The sequence below is a fragment of the Melanerpes formicivorus genome, unplaced genomic scaffold, assembly GCF_026170545.1.
Source record: "Melanerpes formicivorus ecotype bairdi unplaced genomic scaffold, bMelFor1.0.p_v2 SCAF_2, whole genome shotgun sequence".
NCBI lineage: Eukaryota > Metazoa > Chordata > Aves > Piciformes > Picidae > Melanerpes > Melanerpes formicivorus.
The window spans coordinates 41,133,510-41,155,289 of NW_027142354.1; the positions used below are offsets into that span (position 1 = coordinate 41,133,510).

At 49.1% G+C, this 21,780-nt stretch overlaps 1 protein-coding gene across 1 annotated transcript in view; it reads right to left on the reverse strand.

Moving 5' to 3' along the window:
* Positions 1-21,780, reverse strand: part of CTNNA1 (catenin alpha 1) — a 165,021-nt gene that overhangs the window by 114,683 nt on the left and 28,558 nt on the right. The window contains exons 4-7 of the mRNA XM_068157813.1: positions 10,700-10,866; positions 9,304-9,423; positions 5,623-5,889; positions 1,555-1,758 (exon numbers count right to left, since the gene is read on the reverse strand). Of these exons, the coding sequence (XP_068013914.1) occupies positions 1,555-1,758; positions 5,623-5,889; positions 9,304-9,423; positions 10,700-10,866 (758 nt within the window). The remainder of the gene's footprint in view (positions 1-1,554; positions 1,759-5,622; positions 5,890-9,303; positions 9,424-10,699; positions 10,867-21,780) is intronic.

The following is a 21,780-nucleotide window of genomic DNA, read 5'->3' on the forward strand; positions in this document are numbered from 1 at the left end:
AGATGCAGTACTCCAGATGTGGCCTCACCAGAGCAGAGTAGAAGGGCAGGAGAATCTCCCTCACCCTGCTGCCCACACTCTTCTCAATGAACCCCAGGATGCCATTGGACTTCTTGGCCATAAAGCCACATTGCTGGCTCCTGATCATCCTGCTGGCCACCAGCACTCCCAGATCCTTCTCTCCAGAGCAGCTCTCCAACAGATCAGCCCCCAGGCTGTACTCACATGGGGGAAGAACAGAACACAGCAGTGTTCTTCAATCAACTCTACTGTCTAACAAAGGCATCTCTGAAGTAAATTCCACCTCAAGCAAGCTCAAAAGCACAAATAAGACTTTACCTTATGCCAGGAAGGTTTCTTCAGTCAGTTTTACTTGTCACAGTGCTACAAGCCACATGCTTTGCTCAAGCTGTTACCATCTCCGCAACTTTCCTTTCCTAAATCAGCTTTGACAGTATTTGAAGTCTAGACAGGATCTAAATCTTCTGATACCCCAGCCTCACCTCTCAACACAGCAAGAGCTATTCAGACTAAAACCCACTGGGATAAGAACAAAGAGGCAATGAGGGGAAAGAAGTCCAATTTTATACCATGATGCCCTCAGATGCAGAAGCTCATCCGCATGACATGACGCTTACCCCAACTGCAGCAGCACTCCTGGGCTTCAAATGCTGTGTGCACATTAAATGCCTAAACACTGGAAAACACTCCTCAGAAGCCAATATTTATCCCAAACCCTTCTCAGGTTTCTTACCGAATGTTTCACTTTAGTTATCACCTCCCTCAAACTGAACAGCAGCAGTAAGGAGCTTGAGTCTGACAATCTGAATGCTGAGAGGAGTCTCAACTTGAAGGTCTTGGGGGTGTCAGCTGATGACAAACTCACCAACAGCTGTTGGCAGCCCAGAAGGCAGTCACATGCTGGGCTGCATCAAAAGCAGTGAAAGCAACAGGACAGGGAAGGGATTGTCTCTCTGCTGTGCTCAGACCCCACCTGCAGCACTGTGTCTACTTTTGGTGTCCTCAGCATAACTGGGACATGGAAGTGCTGGAGTATGTCCAGAAGAGACCACCAACATGATCAGAGGGCTGGAGAACCACCCCTGTGGGGACAGGCTGGGAGAGTTGGGGCTGTTCAGCCTGGAGAAGAGCAGGCTCTAAGGGAGACCTTAGAGCAGCCTTCCAGTATCTGAAGGGGGCTACAAGAAAGCCAGGGAGGGACTTTTGACAAAGGCTTGACGTGACAGGATGAGGGACAATGGCCATAAGAACACATTGCTGGCTCATGGTCATCCTTCCTTCCATCCATCAGGACCCCCAGGTCCTTTTCCCCTTCAGCACTCTCCGGCAGATCTGTCCCCAACCTATACTAGCGCACAGAGTTGTTCCTTCCCAGGAGCAAGACTCTACACTTGCCCTTGTTGAACTCCATCAAGCTTCTCCCTGCCCAGCTCTCCAGCCTAAGTCTGGCTGAATGGCAGCACAACCTTCTGCTGTGTCACCCACTCCACCCACCCAGCAAAAGACAGACAAAAGAGAAGAGCAGAGGCTCACATTGCCCATGTACTCCGAGAGCAGGTCCTGCAGGGCCTGTCGCACGGCGTTGCACTCGGCCACGATGCGCTCCCGCCGGTCGTCGCGGGTGCAGGACGAGTCAGCCATCAGCGCCGCCCCGCTAATGATGCTCTCCAGGCGCTCCTCCAGCGACGGCCGGAAACGTTCCTCGCTGAAGGTAGAGGGGTCCACGATGATTTGTTTCTAGTCAGGAGAAAAAGGGTGAGAAATCAGTATGCAGAACGAGCAGGAAGTTAAGTGTTAGGCCAGAGAACCGTAGAATGGGCTGGGCTGGAGGGAGCCCCCAGGGTCATCCAGTCCAACCTCCCTGCAGGCAGCAGGGACATCCTCAGAGGCTGCTCAGGGCCTCGTTGAGCCTTACCTTGGCTATCTCCAGGGAAGGAGCCTCAACCACCTCCCTGGGCAACCTGATCCAGTGTTCCAGCATCCTTATAGCAAAGAGCTTCCTGATACCCCATCTAAATCTGCCCTTCTCTGGTTTGAAGCCATTGCCCCTCGTCCTGTCACTGCAGGCCCTTGTAAACAGTCTCTCTCCATCCTTCCTGTAGCCTCTTCAGGTACTGGCAGGCTGCTATTAGGTCTCAACGGAGCCTCCTCTTCTCCTGGCTGAACAACCCCAGCTCCCCCAGCCTGTCCTTGTAGCAGAGGTGCTCTAACACCCTGACGATTTCCACAGCCTCTGCACCCTCTCCATCAGGTCTACATCCTTCCTGTATTGAGGGCTCCAGACCTGGACACAGAACTCCAGGTGAGGTCTCACCAGAGCAAAGCAAAGCAGCAAAATCAACTCTCTGGCTCTGCTGGAAACACTGCTTTGGATACAGCCCAGCTTGCCGTTGGCCTTCTGGGCTGCAAGCTCACACTGCCTGCTCATGTCCAGCTTCTCATCCATCAGCACCCCCAAATCCTTGTCCACAGGGCTGCTTTCTAACATCTCATCCCCCAGCATGTATTGATAATGAGGATTGTTCTGGCTTAAGTGCAGAACCCTGCACTTGCTCTTGTTGAGCTTCATGAGGTTCACCTGGGCCATCTCTCCAGCCTATCCAGGTCATCAAGACCACCACCATGGACAGCAAATGCTTGGTGGGGCCTGAGCAGCAAACAAGGCCCAGTTTTGGCAGCTGGGAGGATTTGCATGAGTGGCTGTGTAAAACTACTCCAAGGCTCCTCAGCAGATGACAACACTAGTCATTTCTTGAGCTGCTTTGACAGCTAAACACAACTTGGCCACAGGAAGCCTCATTACATGAATGGCAAAAAAAAAAAACAAACCCCACCATGCCAGCACAAATAAGGTTCAAAGTACAGAACTCTCCTTAACTACATGTCAATCCAGACATGGCTTCACTAGCTAACTTGTCAGAGAGAATTATCCCATCATGAGCAACAAGATAACAAGGAAAACAAATGGCCAGAATTAGCCCTCTGTGGACTGCTCTGTTGTCCTACTTTATCCAATCTTCCTCCTCCCCACGCTGCTGCAGGTAAATACAATGGTGCTCTCCAAGCTCTGAGTGAAACACCAACACAGATGTTTCCCACAGCACAAATTCATGTCTTCAGGGCAGAAAACCGTCACAGGCTTCTCTTGACAGAGTGTTAGTAACCACAGCTCATACTGGAGAGGCTTAAGGCTGCAGCAGTGGTGCTGATGGATCTGCTTTCCAAAAGGCCAATGCCACCACCCACAGAAGGTCACCAGGAAGCAGCAGTGGCAGATTTATCACCTTGTAAGTATTTTCAGGCCATTTAAACAGGTTTAAAGTTTATTATGGAAAACAACATAGATTTATAGAAGAGTTTGGGTTGGAAGGGAGCTTAAGAATCAGCTAGTTCCAATCTCCCCCACCATGGGCAGGGACACCTTCCAGTAGCCCAGGATGCTCAAGGCTTCACACAGCCTGGCCTTGAACACCTCCAGGGAGGGGACACACACAATCCTCCTGGGCAGCTTCTTTCAGTGTCTCACCACCCTCACTGGAAAGAATTTCTTCTTCATCTGCAGTCTCAATCTGATCTCTTCCAGCTCAAAACCATTACCCCTCAACTTATCACAGCAGACTCTTGCAAAAAGTCCCTCCCCAGCGTTCTTGCAGGCCCCTTTCAGGTACTGGAGGGCTGCTCTAAGGCCTCTCCACAGCCTTCTTTTAGCCGTGGTGATCACACAGTGGCAGCACACCGAGTCCAGAGCTGTGGCATCAACCCCAGAGATAATGATTACCTTGTTATCTTCTGCTAGCCATTTAATATTTTGCCAAGGCAGCAAAAGCTCTGGAGCACTTGGGGGCACATGTGTGTGTGTGCACAGCCTTTATTACAAGGGTGCAATAACGCTCAAACATCAGCAGGAAATGAAGTGGAGGGATAACATCTGCCAAGAACCTGAAGACATTTGTTTTGTCAGTCTCCTCTGGCAGGAAGGAGATGACAACGCTATCACATGCAAGGCATTGAGGCTGGCCTGCTCAACAGGCCCTGCTGCTATTAGACAGCCTCACAAAGCAGAGCTGAAAATCCACAAGCTCCATCTGAACTGCAAGGCTCAAAAAAGAGAGTCTTAAGTCTTATTAGAAACTTCATCTGTAAGATAGAGCCATACATCAGAAACCACATTAAATGGTTTGAGCTAGATTAGCCAGTCCATGAACCTGAACTAATTGCTTCTTCAAGTTGTCAGAACCCCAGCCAGTCCTCAAGGCTGTGTGCTGGGACAGAACCTGCCCTTTCCTCCCACAGACCCCTGCTCAAACCTGACATCCCTTCACTGCTAACCTGAGGCACATTCTGAAGGCTTACACAGCTGAACATAAAACTCATGAGATTTAAAAGCAAACTTAGTCACAGAGATCGAGACAACCAGAAAGTAATGGAGGGGAGGAACAAGAGGGTAAGAGCAAACAGGAAAAGAGCAACAAATATCAGAGGGATTCAACAAAGGCCACAAAAATGACCCAAAGGAACCCCTCTGCTGTGAGGCCAGGCTGAGAGAGTTAAGGTTGTTCAGTCTGGAGAAGAAAAGGCTCTGGGAAGACCTTCTGGTGGTCTTTCAGTGCTTAAGAGAGACCTCTAAGGATGATGGAGACAGACTTTTGAGCAGGACTTATGACAGGACAAGGAGTAGTGGGATTAAAATGGAAGAGGCCAGATTTAGAAAGAAGAAATTTGTGGTGCTGAGGGTGGTGAGACCCGAGCCCAGGTTGCCCAGGGAGGTAGGGGCTGCCCCACCCCTGGAACTACTCCAGGATGTTTGGGGGTCTGAGCAACCTGATCTAGCTGAACACCTCCCTGCTGACTGTAGGAGGGTTGGGCTAGATGGCCTTTGAAGGTCCTTCCAACCCAAACCATTCCATGAGTATCTGGCAAACCCCAAAGTGTTCAACATCTTTTGAGTGATGGCTTTGCAATATTAAATGAAGTTTTAGAGGTAAGTTAGCACCAAGGTGTTTAAAATTCAGAGGCTGGATCAGTGTTAGACAGAGAATACTGGCTTCAAAAGGGAAGTGTTCTCAGTAAAAATGCATGCCTCTGCTCAGCACCCTCCTGAATGCAAGATCAGGTGTACGACAGAGCAGTCCAACACTGAAAGGACTTCATTCCCACCCAAAGATCACATTAAACTTCCCACTTCATGTCTCACTCAGTAGGCTGTTTGGGCAATTCCAAATGCATTATTCACTTTTAATAAGTCATTTCTGTCACCTACAAGAACACATTACATAAATATATTATGAAATAATCAATTTCAAATAAACCCAGGCCTTCCATCTAATGTAGCAGGAGGCTAGCTGCTGTTTCAGAGCTAGGTTAATTTGACAGCCTTCAGTCTTCTAGAATCACTTGTGTAACTCCTCACATCCCATCAATCCTAGTCTAGGAATAGACTTTTTAAAGAAAGAAAAGCCTGGTTTACCTGGGACCTGCTGTATTGCAGCAGGAAGTGATCAGCAGTACAAACTAAAGCAAGATGTTGTGCATCAGGTGAACAAAGACAAAAGTAGGAGTTACCACTACTTGTTTGTTTCAGAGGAAGGGTTCCAAACTTACATCAAAGTTGTTGAGAGCATAAGCCAGCTCTCCACCTCCACCCTGCTGCTGGGCAGCATCATCTGAGGCGGTGGCCTGCGCTGCATTGGAGATGCCTGTGACTGCCTGCTGGAGCTGTTTGTAGATCAGGTCCCTGTTGGCTTTGTAAGCAGCTACATCAGGGTGTTGCAGACAGGCCTGGGATGCTGTGTAGAGAATGGGGACATTCTTCTGCAGGATTCCTCTGGCTGCTGCCATCTGATCACGGTGACCCACATCTTTCAATTCCTGTTAGGAAAAGTACAGCAGAAATGGCACTGGAGGACATTCCCCACATTTAACATCTATACACCACCTCCCTGCATCTTCTCTTAGTCTGATCAAACCTTCTGATGGAGGATCACTCCTCTTAAGGGGTCAACTAGCTTCATAGAGTCACAGAAGATTTTGGATAGGAAAGGACCATCCAGTTCCAACCCCCCAGCCGTGGTCAGGGACACTTTCCACCAGCCCAGGTTGCTCAAGGCCTCATCCAACCTGGCCTTGAACACTTCCAGGGAGGGGGCAGAGATCTTCCCAGTTGTCATCAAAACACAACAGCTTCATAAAGACAAAACCCTTTAAAGAAGTACTCTAAGGTGATTGAATGATCTCTGGATGTCCCTTCCAACCCCTAGCATTCTGTGATTCACAACTCCATGGTTTGAAATCCGAAGTTGCATTTCTGGATGTTTTGAAAGCTGTAAAGTCAGCACACACAAGTTGTAAGCACACAGTTTCCTCCCCACTCCTTGTAATTCCTATTACACACAAGAAACACCCCAAACCTTACAACTACCAAACAAAAAACCACAACCAAACCCACATCTAAACCAAGGAAAAAAACCAAACACACACACACAAACCACAAAGAAACCTAAATCCTCAAACCAGAACACCCTGCATTTTTAGCTAACTTAAGAACCAAGCTAATTGTAAACTATCAATCTAGCAAGAGGCTTCCCCTGCAGTCTCGTCTTGTGCTTGCACATGAGGAGCAAGATCATCTTTAATTTAAACTCCAAGCCTCACAAGCAGAATGTTTTCTTTAATCACACCTAGAAGCTGGAGTTGACATTCCTCAAGAGATTTGAGTACTTAATTTTACAGGAACAACTCTCACACCTAATTCACCTTCTTCTTCATCTCTAATGAGAGGAAATTAATCCAATGACTAACTACCACTAATTTAATATCAGGGAGCAAAGTCCACACCTTTTCCCAAACAGCTACTGCTGAATTTCTCCAAAGCACCAACACCACCATTTTGGAATAGAAACACTATGGTTAGGTAAAGCTTCTGAGTCTAGCATGAGCCACAAATTTAGGAAAGGAAGAATCAATACAGTTGTTAGATTTAAGAGGTGACTTTAAAATGGTGACCCAGCTAAGGGAGAGATGAAAGAATTGGGGCTGTGCAGCCTGGAGAAGAGAAGGCTCCAAGGAAACCTTAGAGCTGCATTTCAATATCTGAAGGGGACCTACAGGAAGGCTGGGGAGGGACTGTTTAGAAGGGCCTGTGGGGTTAGGATGAGAGGCAATGGTTTGAAACTGGAGCAGGGGAGATTTAGGTTGGACATCAGGAGGAAGTTCTGCACCATGAGGGTGGAGATACTCAAACAGATAGCCCAAGGACTTGGTTGAGGCTCTGTCCCTGGAGACATTCAAGATCAGACTTGCTGTGGCCCTGGGCACCTGATCTAGTTGGAGATGTCCCTGCTAACTGCAGGGGTGTTGGACAAGATGGCCTTCAAGGATCCCTTCCAAGACGAATGTGTGATGAGAATGAAGCAGAGGCCTGTCTTACCGGGAGGAGGGAAAAACTACTCTGACAGGCTCTTGAAAATGAATGGGTAATGTGTGACCTCTGTAAGATACATACTAAGCAGGGAGGGCACTCCAAGCAGCCTTACAGATGTACAGATTTAGTACAAGCACTTCCCAAAGCGTGGCACAATCCATCACAAAGCAGTTTAAGAACATTTATTGCATTGCCATCGCAACCCTACTCCCATTTACTGCAATCAGATTGGAGATACATAACCAACTGACAATCCATTTTAGACTGGACCCAGTTTACTTGCAAAGCTGAATCTGGGCGGGGGGGAACCAAAACAACAAAAAACCCAGCCAACCCAGCAGTGTCAGAGGGGCAGAAGCAGTTCTGGTTTGTACAAACAGTAGAACAAACTGAAAATGCTCTACAGGAATGATGGTGTTTCTGATAAGTGGGGCTGCCTACACCTCTCCTTTCTTCTGAACACAGCAATGAGTCACAGCAGTGCTGTGTTGAACAACACAAATTTCACAGGCAATTTAAGGCTGAGGACAAGCTATGCAAACACAGAACACACACACACACACCCCAAACAGTAGTGTAAAGCCCTTCCCCAAAGCATTTCAGAGCAAGACTACCCAGCATCACCCCTCACTCCCTGGGAAAGAGCTGTAATTCAGTGCCCAGCCACAACTTGTAACATCTTTATCAACATCCTGGATGAAGGGACAGAGTGGGCCCTCAGCCAGTTTGCTGGAGATACCAAACTGAGAGCAGTGGCTGACACCCTATCAGGTTGTGTTGCTATTTGATCAAGCCTGGACAGGTGGGCAGAGGAAATTCCATGAAGGTCTACAAGGGCAAGTGTAGAGCTCTGTACCTGGGAAGGAAGAAGCCCCTGCACCATGACAGGTGAAGGGTGATCTGTAGCTAAGCAGATCTGTGGAGAAGGACCAGGGAGTGCCAGTGTTACCACAAGTTAGCAATGTGCCCTCAGGGCCAAGACCACCAATGGTGCATTAAGAAGAGTGTGACCAGCAAGAGAGACAAGGAACTGATGGAGAGAGTCCAGCACAGGCTACAAAGATGCTGAGGGACCTGGAACATCTCTGTGAGGAGCAAAGGCTGAGAGCCCTGGGGGTGTTGAGCCTGGAGAAGAGCAGCCTGAGAGGGGATATCATCAATACTTCTTGATATCAAAGGGCAATAGCATGGGACCAGACTCTTCTCAGTGGTACCCAGGGACAGGACAAAGGGCGAAGAGCATAAACTGGAAGCCAGGAGGTTTCACCTAAACAGGAGGAGAAACTTCTTTGGTGTGAGGGTGCTGAAGCCCTACAGAGGCTGCAGAGTCTCCTTCTCTGGAAAGCTTTCAAACCCCCTGGCCATTGTGCTCCTGGGGAAGTTGCTGGGGGTGCCCTGCTTTAGCAGGAGGGTTGCACTGGATGATCTCCAAAGGCCTCTTCCCACCCTTGCTGTGCTGGGATTCTATGAGTTTCACTCCCTGTGGACACACTCATGCTCAGTGTGGTCTAATGGTGAGTGCACCTGGCACCAAGTCACAGCTCTTCTCTTTCCTTACCCACACTTGTACTGCTTCAAAATGGGAAGAACCAGGCTTGGGAAGCAGCATTCCATTAAGGTACTAGAGCATCAACATAAACAAATGCCCCTAGACCAAATTCAGCCAGAAGCAGCACACTACAGCTGAGCTGGCTTCCTGCTTGCCAGGCAAGCTCAAATTTCCTAAACACAGCCCAGTGCAACACAAAAGCACTGGGTGCTAAAGTCCTAACAGCAAGGGGTGGTGCCCAGCAGCAGCAAGGCTGCCTTGTTTTCTTAGTTTGAAAAAGGAAAAAGAAATAACACAGAAGACATCACTGTACCTGTTGTCTTTTGGCTGCCATTATGTTAAGCTTGTCCACTTCTGGTTTGAGGGCTTTGTACTGGATACCCAAATCCTGCTCTGTGCCAGCATTTCTCAGTTTCAGGATGCCTTCTTCCACCTGAAAGAACATACAGTCACATGTTTTTCCAAGTCACACAGGCTAAGGTTCAGGAAGTCATTCCAAATGCACTCCATCAAAGACAGAAAAAGCAATCTTCCTCCAGCCCTTTTAATCTTTTCTTTATTCAAAGGTTAATAGTGTTCAAGCTACTCCTTTCCTAGTCACCAGCTACCGGTGACAGCCCAGTTTGAAAGGGCGTGAAGGAGTCCAGGGCCCTGGCAGCAGCCAACAGGCACTAGGAAAGTCCTCAAAGCTCTGCCATGAAAGTGGGCCCAGAATCAAATCTCATGGCATTCCGAATTCTGTACCAAACACCCACCCTCCCTCTTCGCTGTGGGAAGAGAACACTTCCTGCAATGTGCCACACTCATTTTATTTAGTCTACCAGAGCTACTCATCCCTAGGAGCTACAAGGGAGTGCTGCTTATAAGCAAGCCAAATTATTTCAGAGGAAAACAAAACCCCCTAGTTATGACCCAGAGTTGTGAGCATCATAGAATCACCCAGGTTGGAGAAGACCTCAGAGTCATCAAGTCCAACCTATTACCTAATACCTAACACCTCCTGACAACTAAACCATGGCTCCAAGTGCCACATCCAATCCTTTCTGAACACCTCCAGGAATGGTGACTCTACCACCTCCCTGGGCAGCCCTGGCCAGTTACTCTCTCTGGGAAGAACTTTCTCCTCACCTTGAGCCTAAACTTCCCCTGGTGCAGCTTGAGACTGTGTCCTCTTGTTCTGCTGCTGGTTGCTGGGAGAAGAGACTAACCCCCACCTGGCTACAGCCTACTTTCAGGAAGCTGTAGAGAGCAATAAGGTCTTCCCTCAGCCTCCTCTTCTCCAGGCTAAACAATCCCAGCTCCCTCAGCCTCTCCTCACAGGGCTGTGCTCCAGACCCCTCCCCAGCCTTGATGCCCTTCTCTGGACATGTTCAAGTGTCTCAATGCTCTTCTTCAATCAAGGGGCTCAGAACTGGGCACAGTACTCAAGGTGTGGCCTAACCAGGGCTGAGCACAGAGGCAGAATGACTTCCCTGCTTCCTCCATCTAGTTTCAATATTACAAATTGAGAATGAAGTGCCACACCATGCCCAGAGCTGCTGGCCAGGAGCATGCAAACAAGCGACAAAGCTTCGCTGTGCTCCTTTCGCTCACGACAAAAACCGTGAGAGCCTCCCTGCTGCAGGAGCGACCTACTGAGAGTGCACACACTGCCAGGCAGCGCTGGGTGATGGTTTGCTCAAAGAACCCCAGCAGAGGACCTCACTTACTACTTTGAGTTGGACAAGCAGCTTGTAGACATCTGCCATGTCGGCCAGGATCAGCAGGCGCGTGACGGCGGACAGCAGGGCGCGCGCCGCCCGCACCATGTTCCCGCGCTTCACCGAGGAGCAGGGGTCATCGGCAAACTCCCCTGAAGCACTCTTCATCAGCTCACCTGTGCAAGGGCAGAAGATCACAGAATGTTAGAGCCTGTAAGGGACCTCCAGAGATCATCAGGTCCAACCCCCACCAGCCACCAAAGCAGTGTCACCCAGGGTAGTCCACACAGGAATGCATCCAGGTGGGGTTTGAAAGGCTCCAGAGAAGGAGACTCCACAACCTCTCTGGGCAGCCTGCTCCAGGGCTCTGTCACCCTCACTATAAAGAAGTTTCTCCTCATGTTGAGGTGAAACCTTCGAAGTTCAACTTTGTATCCATTGTTCCTTGTCTTTCTACTGCACATCACCCAAAAGAGCTTGGCCCTCTCCACTTGCCCCCCAGCCCTCAGATATTGATAGACATGGATCAGATCCCTTCTCAGCCTTCTCTTCTCCAGACTAAACAGCCCCAGGGCTCTCAGTCTCTTCATAGTGCAGGTTGGATGGTGCCTTGACCAAACTGGAGGTGCCCCTGCCTATGGCAGGGGAGATGGAACCAGATGATCTTTAAGGTCTCTTCCAAGCCAAACCACTCCATGATTCTATTTCCAACTGCACAGGTGTTTTAACACACCAGAATCCTCCAAAGAGCCGAATTCAGCCTGCAGGACTGCAGGCATCTCACAAACTGTAGTGATTCTGAGGCTTGAGCAAGAGTTGAGATTTGTGTACATGCAGGAGTTAAGCAGAAAGCAGCAGAGTCCTGCAAGCACACAAGCAAGGGCCCCAGCTCCTGGGACTGTAAGCACCTCAGGGCGCTGGCCTGCCTGGATGGTCCCTCCCCGGTTTGCATTCAGAGCAGGGCAGCGCTTTGTTAAAATGCTCCAGCGTTCCATAGCCCCTGGGCCTGCATCTGGTGCAGGAGGAAAGAACTTGAGTTTCAGATGGTAACAGTGCAATTGGTTAACTCTGAAAAAGCAAAGGCCACTTTACACAGCTAAAGAAATTCCTCCAGGAGGCATTTGGAAAGCATAAAAGGAACGTCTGTGTACAGGCAGAGGAGGAAATTTTGGATTGCTCTCCCACTTTCTGGAGCAGTGTTTTGCTTCCTGTACCACAGCTCCTACACAGCAGGAAGTTTTGGAATCTACATTATTATTCTTGGATCTCTTTGCAGCTCAGAAACATTTGGTGATCAGCTAGGATTTAGCTGAGAAAACCCTAGGTACTCAAGGCCAAAGACTTGTGGCAGCTGGAGATGACCAGAGCGTAGGTGAGCTATGTCACAGCTAACTGCTGTGTCAGGGGCTTCCCAAACCTGCAAGGACAAGTGGCCATATGGCCAGACACCAGACCAAAAAAGCATGTCTCAGATGAGACAAGAACCTCTGACAGTGCTTCATTAGGGAAAGTTGACAGAGGCTCCATGGAGCCCACTGCCAAATGGGGCTGGGTGAGATCCCCACTGGAATCTCACCTTGCCAAGAGCTTCCTGCTCCCACAGCTAGGCAACCAGCACAGCATATGCACAGGATGGGAAGGGCTTCACTTGCACTGTAATGACTATTTTAACTACTCAGGATTACCTACAGCTGGAGAGCCTGGGGTTGACCATGCACATCCTTACCATTAAGCAATTAATATCTAGCCCTGAAAGAGTTTCTAGCCCCCCAGCGTTCTCCACCTTCATAGCTAAATACAGCCCAAACACAGCTGCCAGCTTGTCCAAGCAGCTACAGCAAGAACTCAGTTTTGTTCCACTGCTCCCTCCCATGTAACACCCTTCCATCATCTTAAATAATACAACCAAGAGTGGCACACAACATTTTAAGATAAAAAAATATGCTACTTCAGTGCTGTGAGATATGGAAAAGGCTTCTGTCCAAGTACAGACCAGCTATAAATATCAACCCAAAGCTATCCCTGGCCCAGCCATTGGAGGAACACAACTCTTGATTTTATCAAGTGTTAAGAGCCCCAGATTTCCAGATGGGTGGAAGATGATGCATCTTCAGTGCTGAAAAACTGCAACCAGCCCTGAGATTATAAAACCCTGACAGGGCTGGCATCCCTCTCTGTATTCCTTCTGGAACAGGCTAACAGCAGCAAAATTCAGGTCAGCACCACAGGTATGACACTGATTAGCAAGCTCAGGATTTAAGGAGAGATGTCAGGAACAAAATTCACAGGATGGTAGGGGTTCGGAAGGGACCTCTGGAGATTGAGTCCAACCTCCCTGCCAGAGCGAGGCCAGAGAATCCAGCACAGGTCACACAGGAACACATCCAGACAGGGCTGGAAAGTCTCCAAAGAAGGAGACTCCACAGACTCTCTGTGACCCTTACAGTAAAGAAGTTCCTCCTCACATTGAGGTGGAACCTCCTGTGCTGTAGTTTATATCCACTGCCCCTTGTTTCCTCCCTTATTTACTTCTAGGTAAAATTCCCACCTCTCCAACTGCCAAAAGAAAGGGAGGTTGTTTTCATTCATTTCCCACTTTAAACAACTTTGAGGTGGCCACTCACTTCAGGAGACTCTCTGAAACTGGTAGCAAAGTTAAAAACCAAAATTATCCTCCACCCATCCCATCAACTGCAACCTTGCAAGCCAGTCCTGAAATAAAACATGATCCATTTATAAGCAGAGGCTTCAAAAGATTCAGAGTTTCAAGCAACTTGTCAGGGTGTCAAAAGATAACCAGCTTCCCAGAATTAAAGCAAAATTTATATTTAAAGTTGTTGCATAGCTATTTTTTTCCCCCCTGCAAATCCAAGACAGCTGGCTTTCAGATTGCTTTTACACAGGAAAGCCAACATGGGGTAGATTTTAGCAGGATCCAAAGACTAAGAGGGAACTTGGCCTGATTAGAGCTAGACCAGAACTAATTCTGCTCAGTGCTGTCACTTCCCAGCTCAGGCTCTGCTCAGTCCTGGCACTTGCTGCAGTTCAGGGCAGGTTTGCACAGCCAGGGGCTGCTTCCAGCAGGGAGAAGCTGATGAGAAGAGTTCCTGCCAAGGGCTGGGCTGAAGAAAGGCTCTGCCTGAGACTTGCTCCTCTGCAGACCAAGGACACTGCCACAGCTTGTGCCACACCTTGTGCCACACCTTGGGGTGCAGGAAGTCAGAGGAGGCAGCTGCAGGGAGGAGCAGACAGGACAGGTGACCCTCAGCTGCCCAACAAGGGACTGCAGCCGATGGATGGCATCTTCAGGAGCAAACTGAGGGATCCCAGGGTCAAGCCTCTTCTTCCATTGCAGGTGTCCCAGGAGAACTCTGTTCTGCCTTTGATCTTGGTCTGTGTGTTCCTGAATCCAGCTCCTGTTTACTACTGAGTCCATCCTGGGACTTGCCTAGGGCCAGTCCCTGCATCAGTGGTGCCAATGGTACCATCACTGCCATCAAGGGTTCGGTTTCATATTGGTTTGGCTCTCTCTACTTCATTGCACTGTTCTCATTTCCACCCCAGCTGGTTTGGTTTCTTCTCAACCCAGTCTCTCTTCTGTCTTCCCTTTGGGAAGGCAGAGGAGTTCACAGCCCCTGAAATTCATCTGGTGGCCAGCACAGCCCTGCCCCTGGACAGAGCTCTGCCCTAAGCATGCAGTGAGTGCATCACATGCAAGCACTTGCAGTTCAGACTGGATCCAGCACCATCCTCCCATTTTCAGATCTGAACCAGAGGTAACTCAGCAAGTTTGAAAGCAGGGTTTCAAGAGTTAAAAGAAACACTGCAGATGTGTCAGACTATGAGGCTCAGATTATAGAGCTGGGACAGAATCTTGTATGAGTAATCTGTTTTTCCAATATAACCTTAGATTTTCAGCAGATATTACAAGGGAAAGCTAATAAAACATGGTTGAGAAAAGAGAAGGCCACGGTAGCCATGCTCTGATCTTGTCAATAAAGCACTAAGAATTCAATTAAATCTAATGGAACAAAGCCCATTTCTGAAACTGTAAGATTTTAGTCCATCAGAAGAAAATTACCATTTCCCATCTTCATTCCCTCCATGCCCAGAGGCTCTGATGGCACTTTCAGACAGCACCATTAATCCTCCCCAGCAGCACAGTGCAGGATGACCACAGCAGAGAGAGCTTGCTCCGGCCCTGACTGAATGGGACAGCAGCAAAGGGGACAAGCAAGGCAAGGCAGGCTGGTCCCAGGGCATACAGGGACACTGATGCTTGTATCCCCAAGCTAGAAATGTGCCCACACATCACCCTGTGCCCTTCAGCACCTCCCAGTTCACAGCCAGTCCCCAGGCTGCTCTGCTGGCAGCACTAGAACGCAGTGACATCAGGGCATCCTTCTGCCTGCTCACAGCACTGCCACAGCTCCCTGCAGAATCAACTTCAAGACTCCTCTGGACTGGATACTGGAGTCCTATCTTCACTGTTCACTGTGAGTGTCCCAACAGGCTGCCTTTGCTTTCTACCATGACTGACAAGGCTCTGGATCTCCTAGTCACAGACCGGTTTGAGTGGGAAGGGACCTTTACAGGTCACCTAAGTCCAACCCCCTTGCAGTCAGCAGGAACATCTGCAACTTGAGGAGGTTGCTCAGAGCCCCAAAAAACCTGACCTGGAATAGTTCTAGGGATGGGACATCTACCACCTCTCCAGGCAACCTGAACCTGTGTTTCATGGCTGTCATTGTGAAACATTTCTTCCCTCTATCTAGTTTAAGCCTCCTTCTAGTTTCAGACTATCACCACTTGTCCTGTCCCCTGCTCAAAAGCCTGTTCCCAGCTTTCTGATCAGCCCCTTTAAGCACTGAAAGGCCACCAGAAGGTCCCTGTGGAGCTCTCTCTTCTCCAGACTGAACAAGCCCAAGTCTTTCAGCCTGGCCTCACAGCAGAGGGCTTCCAGCCCTCTGATCCCTCTGGACCACTAGATGGATAAGGAACTGGCTGCACCCAAAGAGTGGCTGTCAATGGCTCCATGTCCCAGTGGAGGCCAGGGACAAGCAGAGTCCCTCAGGGATCAGTCCTGGGACTGGTCTTGTTCAACATCTTTGTGGGTGCCATGGACAGTGGCATTGAGTGCACCCTCAGCAAGTTTGCTGATGACACCAAGCTGTGTGGTGCAGCAGACACGCTGGAGGGAAGGGAGGCCATCCAGAGGGACCTTGACAGGCTGGAGAGGTGGGCACAAGCCAACCTCATGAGGTTCAACAAGAGCAAGTGCAAGGTCCTGCATCTGGGTCAAGGCAATCCCAGGCACAAATCCAGGCTGGGCAGTGACTGGCTGGAAAGTAGCCCTGAGGAGAGAGACTTGGGGGTGCTGGTGGACAAAAAGCTCAACATGAGCTCTCAATGTGCACTTGCAGCCCGCAAAGCCAATCAGATCCTGGGCTGCATCAGGAGAAGTGTGGCCAGCAGGGCAAGGGAGGTGATCCTCCCCCTTCACTCAGCTCTGGTGAGACCCCACCTGGAGTACTGTGTCCAGTTCTGGAGCCCCTATGACAAGAGGGATCTGGACATGCTGGAAGGTGTCCAGAGAAGGGCCACGAGGATGATCAGAGGGCTGGAGCACCTCTCCTGTGAGGACAGACTGAAGGAGTTGGGGCTGTTCAGTCTGCAGAAGAGAAGGCTCCGAGGTGACCTAATTGTGGCCTTCCAGTATCTGAAGGGGGCTACAGGAAGGCTGGGGAGGGACTTCTCAGGATCTCAGGTAGTGATAGGACTAGGGGGAATGGAATGAAGCTGGAGGTGGGGAGATTCAGGCTGGATGTGAGAAGGAAGCTCTTCACCATGAGAGTGGTGAAGCCCTGGCATGGGTTGTCCAGGGAGATGGTTGAGGCCCTGTCCCTGGAGATGTTTAAGCCCAGGCTGGACGAGGCTCTGGGCAGCCTGCTCTAGTGTGGGGTGTCCCTGCCCATGGCAAGGGGGTTGGAACTAGATGATCCTTGTGGTCCCTTCCAACCCTGACTAATACTATGATCATTTTTGTAGCCCTCAGTAATGCCATACCAACAGGGGAGTTGATACTTATGGCATCAAAACCTTCTGCTAATTCCTTCACCTTCAGTTAAATCCATATCCTGCCTACAACACTCTTCCCACAGTTTGCCAAGAGCTGTCTCAGAGCTCCCTGAGGTTATGGCTTGTCAAAGAACTCCAGTCCTTGGCTGCAGGATCACTGCTAATACAAGTGGCACACTTCTCAACATTTTTCTTGCAGGAGAACAGCTGAGAACTCTTTGCCTCCTTCCAAGAAATTAAGCTCGCAGGTCACAACAGACTTCTAAAGTTGCTTTTCCAAGAAGAGTTCAGTGCTTTAACTTCAAGTAATTCTGCAGCTGGCCGCCTCCTGTTCCTGGGAAACCCTTAAGCCACACAGCTTGTGTGAAGTGCAGCTGAAGAAATGTTTTTGCCCTTTCACAGCTTGCATGACTGCTCAGTTTTGAGAAAGCTTCGCTCCAACACAGGACAGGACGACACCACGCTGCACTGGGAGGTTCACACCCCTGCATCTGCAGCCATGAAACATGATCAGAGTCCCCAAGACTGCTAAGACCATCCATCCATCCATCCATCCATTCTCTTACCTCAAACCCTATACACAGGCTGCAGCTTTTTAATTTTAAGCTTTCATTTCTGGTCCTTCCTGTAAAGTTATCATAGGAAGCAGCACAACAGTAAGAGCACAGTTAACACCATGGAGCCTCACACCAGCACAGGTGTATAGAAGCAGTGAAGTATGGGCACCAGTACTCCAGGAGACCAGGAACAGCCTGGCCAGGGCAGAGAGACCTCTAAGATCAAGCCCAACTGTTAACCCAGCACTGCCAGGTCACCACTACATCATGTCCCTCAGCACCACACCTACACAGGTTTTTAATTCAAACCCAGCAGCAGGTTGCCCAGGATCAATGTCCAGGTGGGTTTGGAATTCCTTCTTGACCTTGAAGGTCTGTAACCTCTCTCAGTGCCAAACACCTGTCAAGAAAGCAGTTCAGCTCCAAAACACCCCCTAACAGCTCCAGAAGATCATTTCACTGCACAATTGATCCTCAGGGCTTTCTATGAAGATAAAACTCTACGAATAGCTTAGTGCACAGGGACTACAACTGAGCAAGGTCAGTATTGCCTCTTCTATTACCCAGCAAAACTCCAGCAGCAGAAATCAATGTAACAGAAGCTGCAAGGAGGCTGAAATCCGAGATGTTCACACCAGACACTTCCCCAGTCCTAAGTCTTTTCTGTAACTGCAGCAGGATCTGTTCTGAAAAACACTTTGGTTCTGTGTCTCCACTACTCTGTTCAAAATTTACCTGATGAACCACAGAACAGCAGGGGTTGGAACAGACCTGTAGACATCATCAAGTCCAATCCTCCTGCCAAAGCAGGGTCACCTGGGACAGGTCACAGGAACACATCCAGGTGGGCTTTGAAAGTCTCCAAAGGAGACTCTACAACTTCTCTGGGCAGCCTGCTCCAGGGCTCCAGCACCTTCACAGTGAGGAGGTTTCTCCTTGTGTTCAGGTTGAACTTTTGGTTGTTCCTTGTCCTATCAGTGGGCACCACCAAAAAAGAGCCTGTCCTCTTCATCTTGACACCCTCTGGATACTTAAGAGACATGAGTAAGATGCCCTCTCAGCCTTCCCTTCTCCAGGCTAAGCAGCCCCAGGGCTCTCAGTCCTTCCTCATAGATGTCCAAGATCCCCAGTCATCCTCACAGCCTCCATTGGACTCTCTCCAAGTTTCACCCCTTTAAGAGAAGTCAAAAGTGCAAAGCTTTAAAGGCACCAGGAATCTTACTTCAGGATACTTCACAAACTTGCTTAATATTTAAAGCAAGTTGTAATTTATTCTTCCACAGTAAAAAATGAGGAAGACTTTGAAGCTCCACTTCCATTGATTTAGGACGGAGCTGAACGATCACTCATCCTAAAGAGCTCTTCTCCCTTCTTTGTTTTTACCCCCAGCAAATGAGATTTTATGAACAAGCATGCTCACTACAATCATGTACCCTCTCCATCTTCTTCTTGCCAGGCTGGGGGAAAAAAAGAATTTTAATTTTCTCTGATGAGACAAGTTATCTATTGTCCTAATCATCTTCATAACCTCTGTCTACATTCATTCATCTTTTTTTATTATGGTAACTAAAGCGCTCCCCACTCCAAATAGAGGCATTATTAATCCTATTTTCCTGTCCTCTGCTGAAGAGAAATTGTGCTCTACAGCTAGAATCCCACTGCTGCCACCAGCCACACAGAGGCTGCCAGTTCATCATCACCCCACTGCTGACCAAGACAGCCAGAGTCTCCTCTCCGCTTCTGCCGTGCCCCGGTACAAAAGGCAGATGAGGGTCTCAACACCTGGGAGTTCTGCTCTACACGTGCAGAGGCTTCGTGGTGCACTCCCTTTAGCTCTCCAGTTTGTCAATTGAATTGGTCCACCACACTGCTGAAAACACTTCTGAAGTGCATAGACTGTGGAACACACAATCACAGAAGTGTTTAGGCTGAACGAGACCTTTGAGATCATCCAGTCCAACTGTTAACCCAGCACTGCCAAGTCCACTGCTAAACCATGGCCCTCAGCACCTGGCTTTTCATTCCCACCAGGGATGATGGCTCCACCACTGCCCTGAGCAGCCTGATCCAGGGCTTGAGAACCCTTTTGGGGAAGAAATTTTTCCCAATATCCAATCTAAACCTTCCCTGACACAACTTGAGGCTGCTTCCTCTTATCATGTCACTAAGCCCAGCTCCCTCAGCTGCTCCTCCCAGGAGCACACCTCTATAAACACCTACACTGTGAGCCTGTCTCCCTGCTGTTATCAGCACTGCTGAGAGCTGCTTTCTCCCCTAGGCTTTGGCAGCAATAAACCTGCCCTCTGCTCTATCTCATTTTTCACCATTTGCTTCTAATTTCCTCTAAAGGTTTGGGCTTTTTCATTTCATTATGGAGAGCTGCTCTGCTAAACCTGACTGAACACTGGCACCATGACAGAGCACAGGTTTTTTTCTCCCCAGCAGCCCATCCCTGCTGCAACTGCATTCCCAAAGCACTTGTGGGCACTAGTCACAGAACCCCAGCATGGTGGGGGGTGGAAGGGACCTCTGGAGATCATCCAGTCCAACCCCCCTGCTAAAGCAGGGCACCCACAGCAGCCTGCCCAGGATCACAATGGCTGGGGGGGGGAAGGTGAAAGCTCTCCAGAGAAGGAGACTCCACAGCCCCTCTGGGCAGCCTGCTCCAGGGCACAAGCACCCTCACACCAAAGAATCTTTCCCTCATGTGTCATGTTCAGTCAAATCACTGAAGTCTAACCATCATCTACCCAGCTTCAGGAAGCAGACACAGCTATCCTCTCTATGCACAAAGACTATAAAGGGAGGAAGAAATGAAGCAACATTAAGATAGAAAGTTATTTCACTCCAGCATCTCTCAGCTACAAGCTCCACCTCCTCTCTCAAAGATCAAGAGAGCCAAAGAGGTTTTGGCATTGTCTGTGTGTAGGTTCAGAATCAAGCAAGGACCAAGAAACAAGTGAAAGGTCATCCTGAAGGTTGTTCTTCCCCTCCTTACCAGCTTCTTACTGCAATATGCTAACACAAATTCAGCTAATGGAACTTCCCAATCCTGAGGACTGAGTGCAGCTCCCTCGCTCTCTAACATCACCATGAGTCATTTGAAGGTACTCACAGCTGAGGTCCAACTCTCAGCTCTGAGCAGCAATCAAGCAACCACCAAGAATTAAAGGCTTCAGGACAAAGGGGTCTCTCTTGCTGCTGTTTGCTGTTGTTAAATTAAGCCAACTCAATTAGCCCCTTATAGTGCCACCTCCTTATGCTGATCTTTCTCTGGTCCATCAACCAGACTCATCCAGAACTTAAGACCCATTTTCAACTAATATTTCATCACTGGGTAACTTCAACTACAAACAAGTAATTAATGCTAATGAGTTTTCCTTTTTTTTTTGCAGCAGCAGCAGCAGCCATCACCATTAATACCAGCTGACTGGGTTTCACTGAAGCATAGAAAAGGCTCATGACTGGAAGAATGATAAATGATTTATGAGCAGCAATATTTACTTTAGAGTAAGCCAGCTCCATGGGCTTCTCTTGCAGGTCTTCTCCAAGAAAGTAAAAGAGAAAATTATCAAAACCAACAGTGGTAGAGGAGGAAGCCTGGAATATTTAATCAAGGTCCTTGCATTCTGTTTGTTGCTGTTTACATTTTGCATATTCAAGACACCAGGCTCTGTCAAGTCAACACTCAGCTCTTCCTCCTACAATGCTGCCTTATACACACTAAAATGTTGAAGTTATAGAATAGACCAGGTTGGAAGAGACCTTCAAGATCATCGCGTCCAACCCTTCAACCAATCCAACCCACCTAAACAACTAACCCATGGCACCAAGCACCCCATCAAGTCTCCTCCTGAACACCTCCAATGATGGTGACTCCACCACCTCCTTGGGCAGCCCATTCCAATGGGCAATCACTCTCTCTGTATAGAACTTCTTCCTAACATCCAACCTAAACCTCCCCTGGCGCAGCTTGAGACTGTGTCCTCTTGTTCTGATGCTGGCTGCCTGGCAGAAGAGACCAACTCCCTCCTGTCTACAACCTCCCTTCAGGTAGTTGTAGAGAGCAATAAGGTCACCCCGAGTCTCCTCTTCTCTACGCTAAGCAACCCCAGCTCCCTCAGTCTTTCCTCGTAGGGCTCGGGTTCCAAATCCCAACCAACTTTGTTGCTCTTCTCTGGACTCGTTCCAGCAAGTCAACCTCCTTCCTAAACTGAGGGGCCCAGAACTGGACACAGGACTCGAGGTGTGGCCTAACCAGTGCAGTGTACAGGGGCAGAATGACCTCCCTGCTCCTGCTGGCCACACTGTTCCTGATGCAGGCCAGGATGCCATTGGCCCTCCTGGCTGCCTGGGCACACTGCAGGCTCATGTTCAGCCTACCATCAACCAGCACCCCCAGGTCCCTCTCTGCCTGGCTGCTCTCAGCCACTCTGACCCCAGCCTGTAGCACTG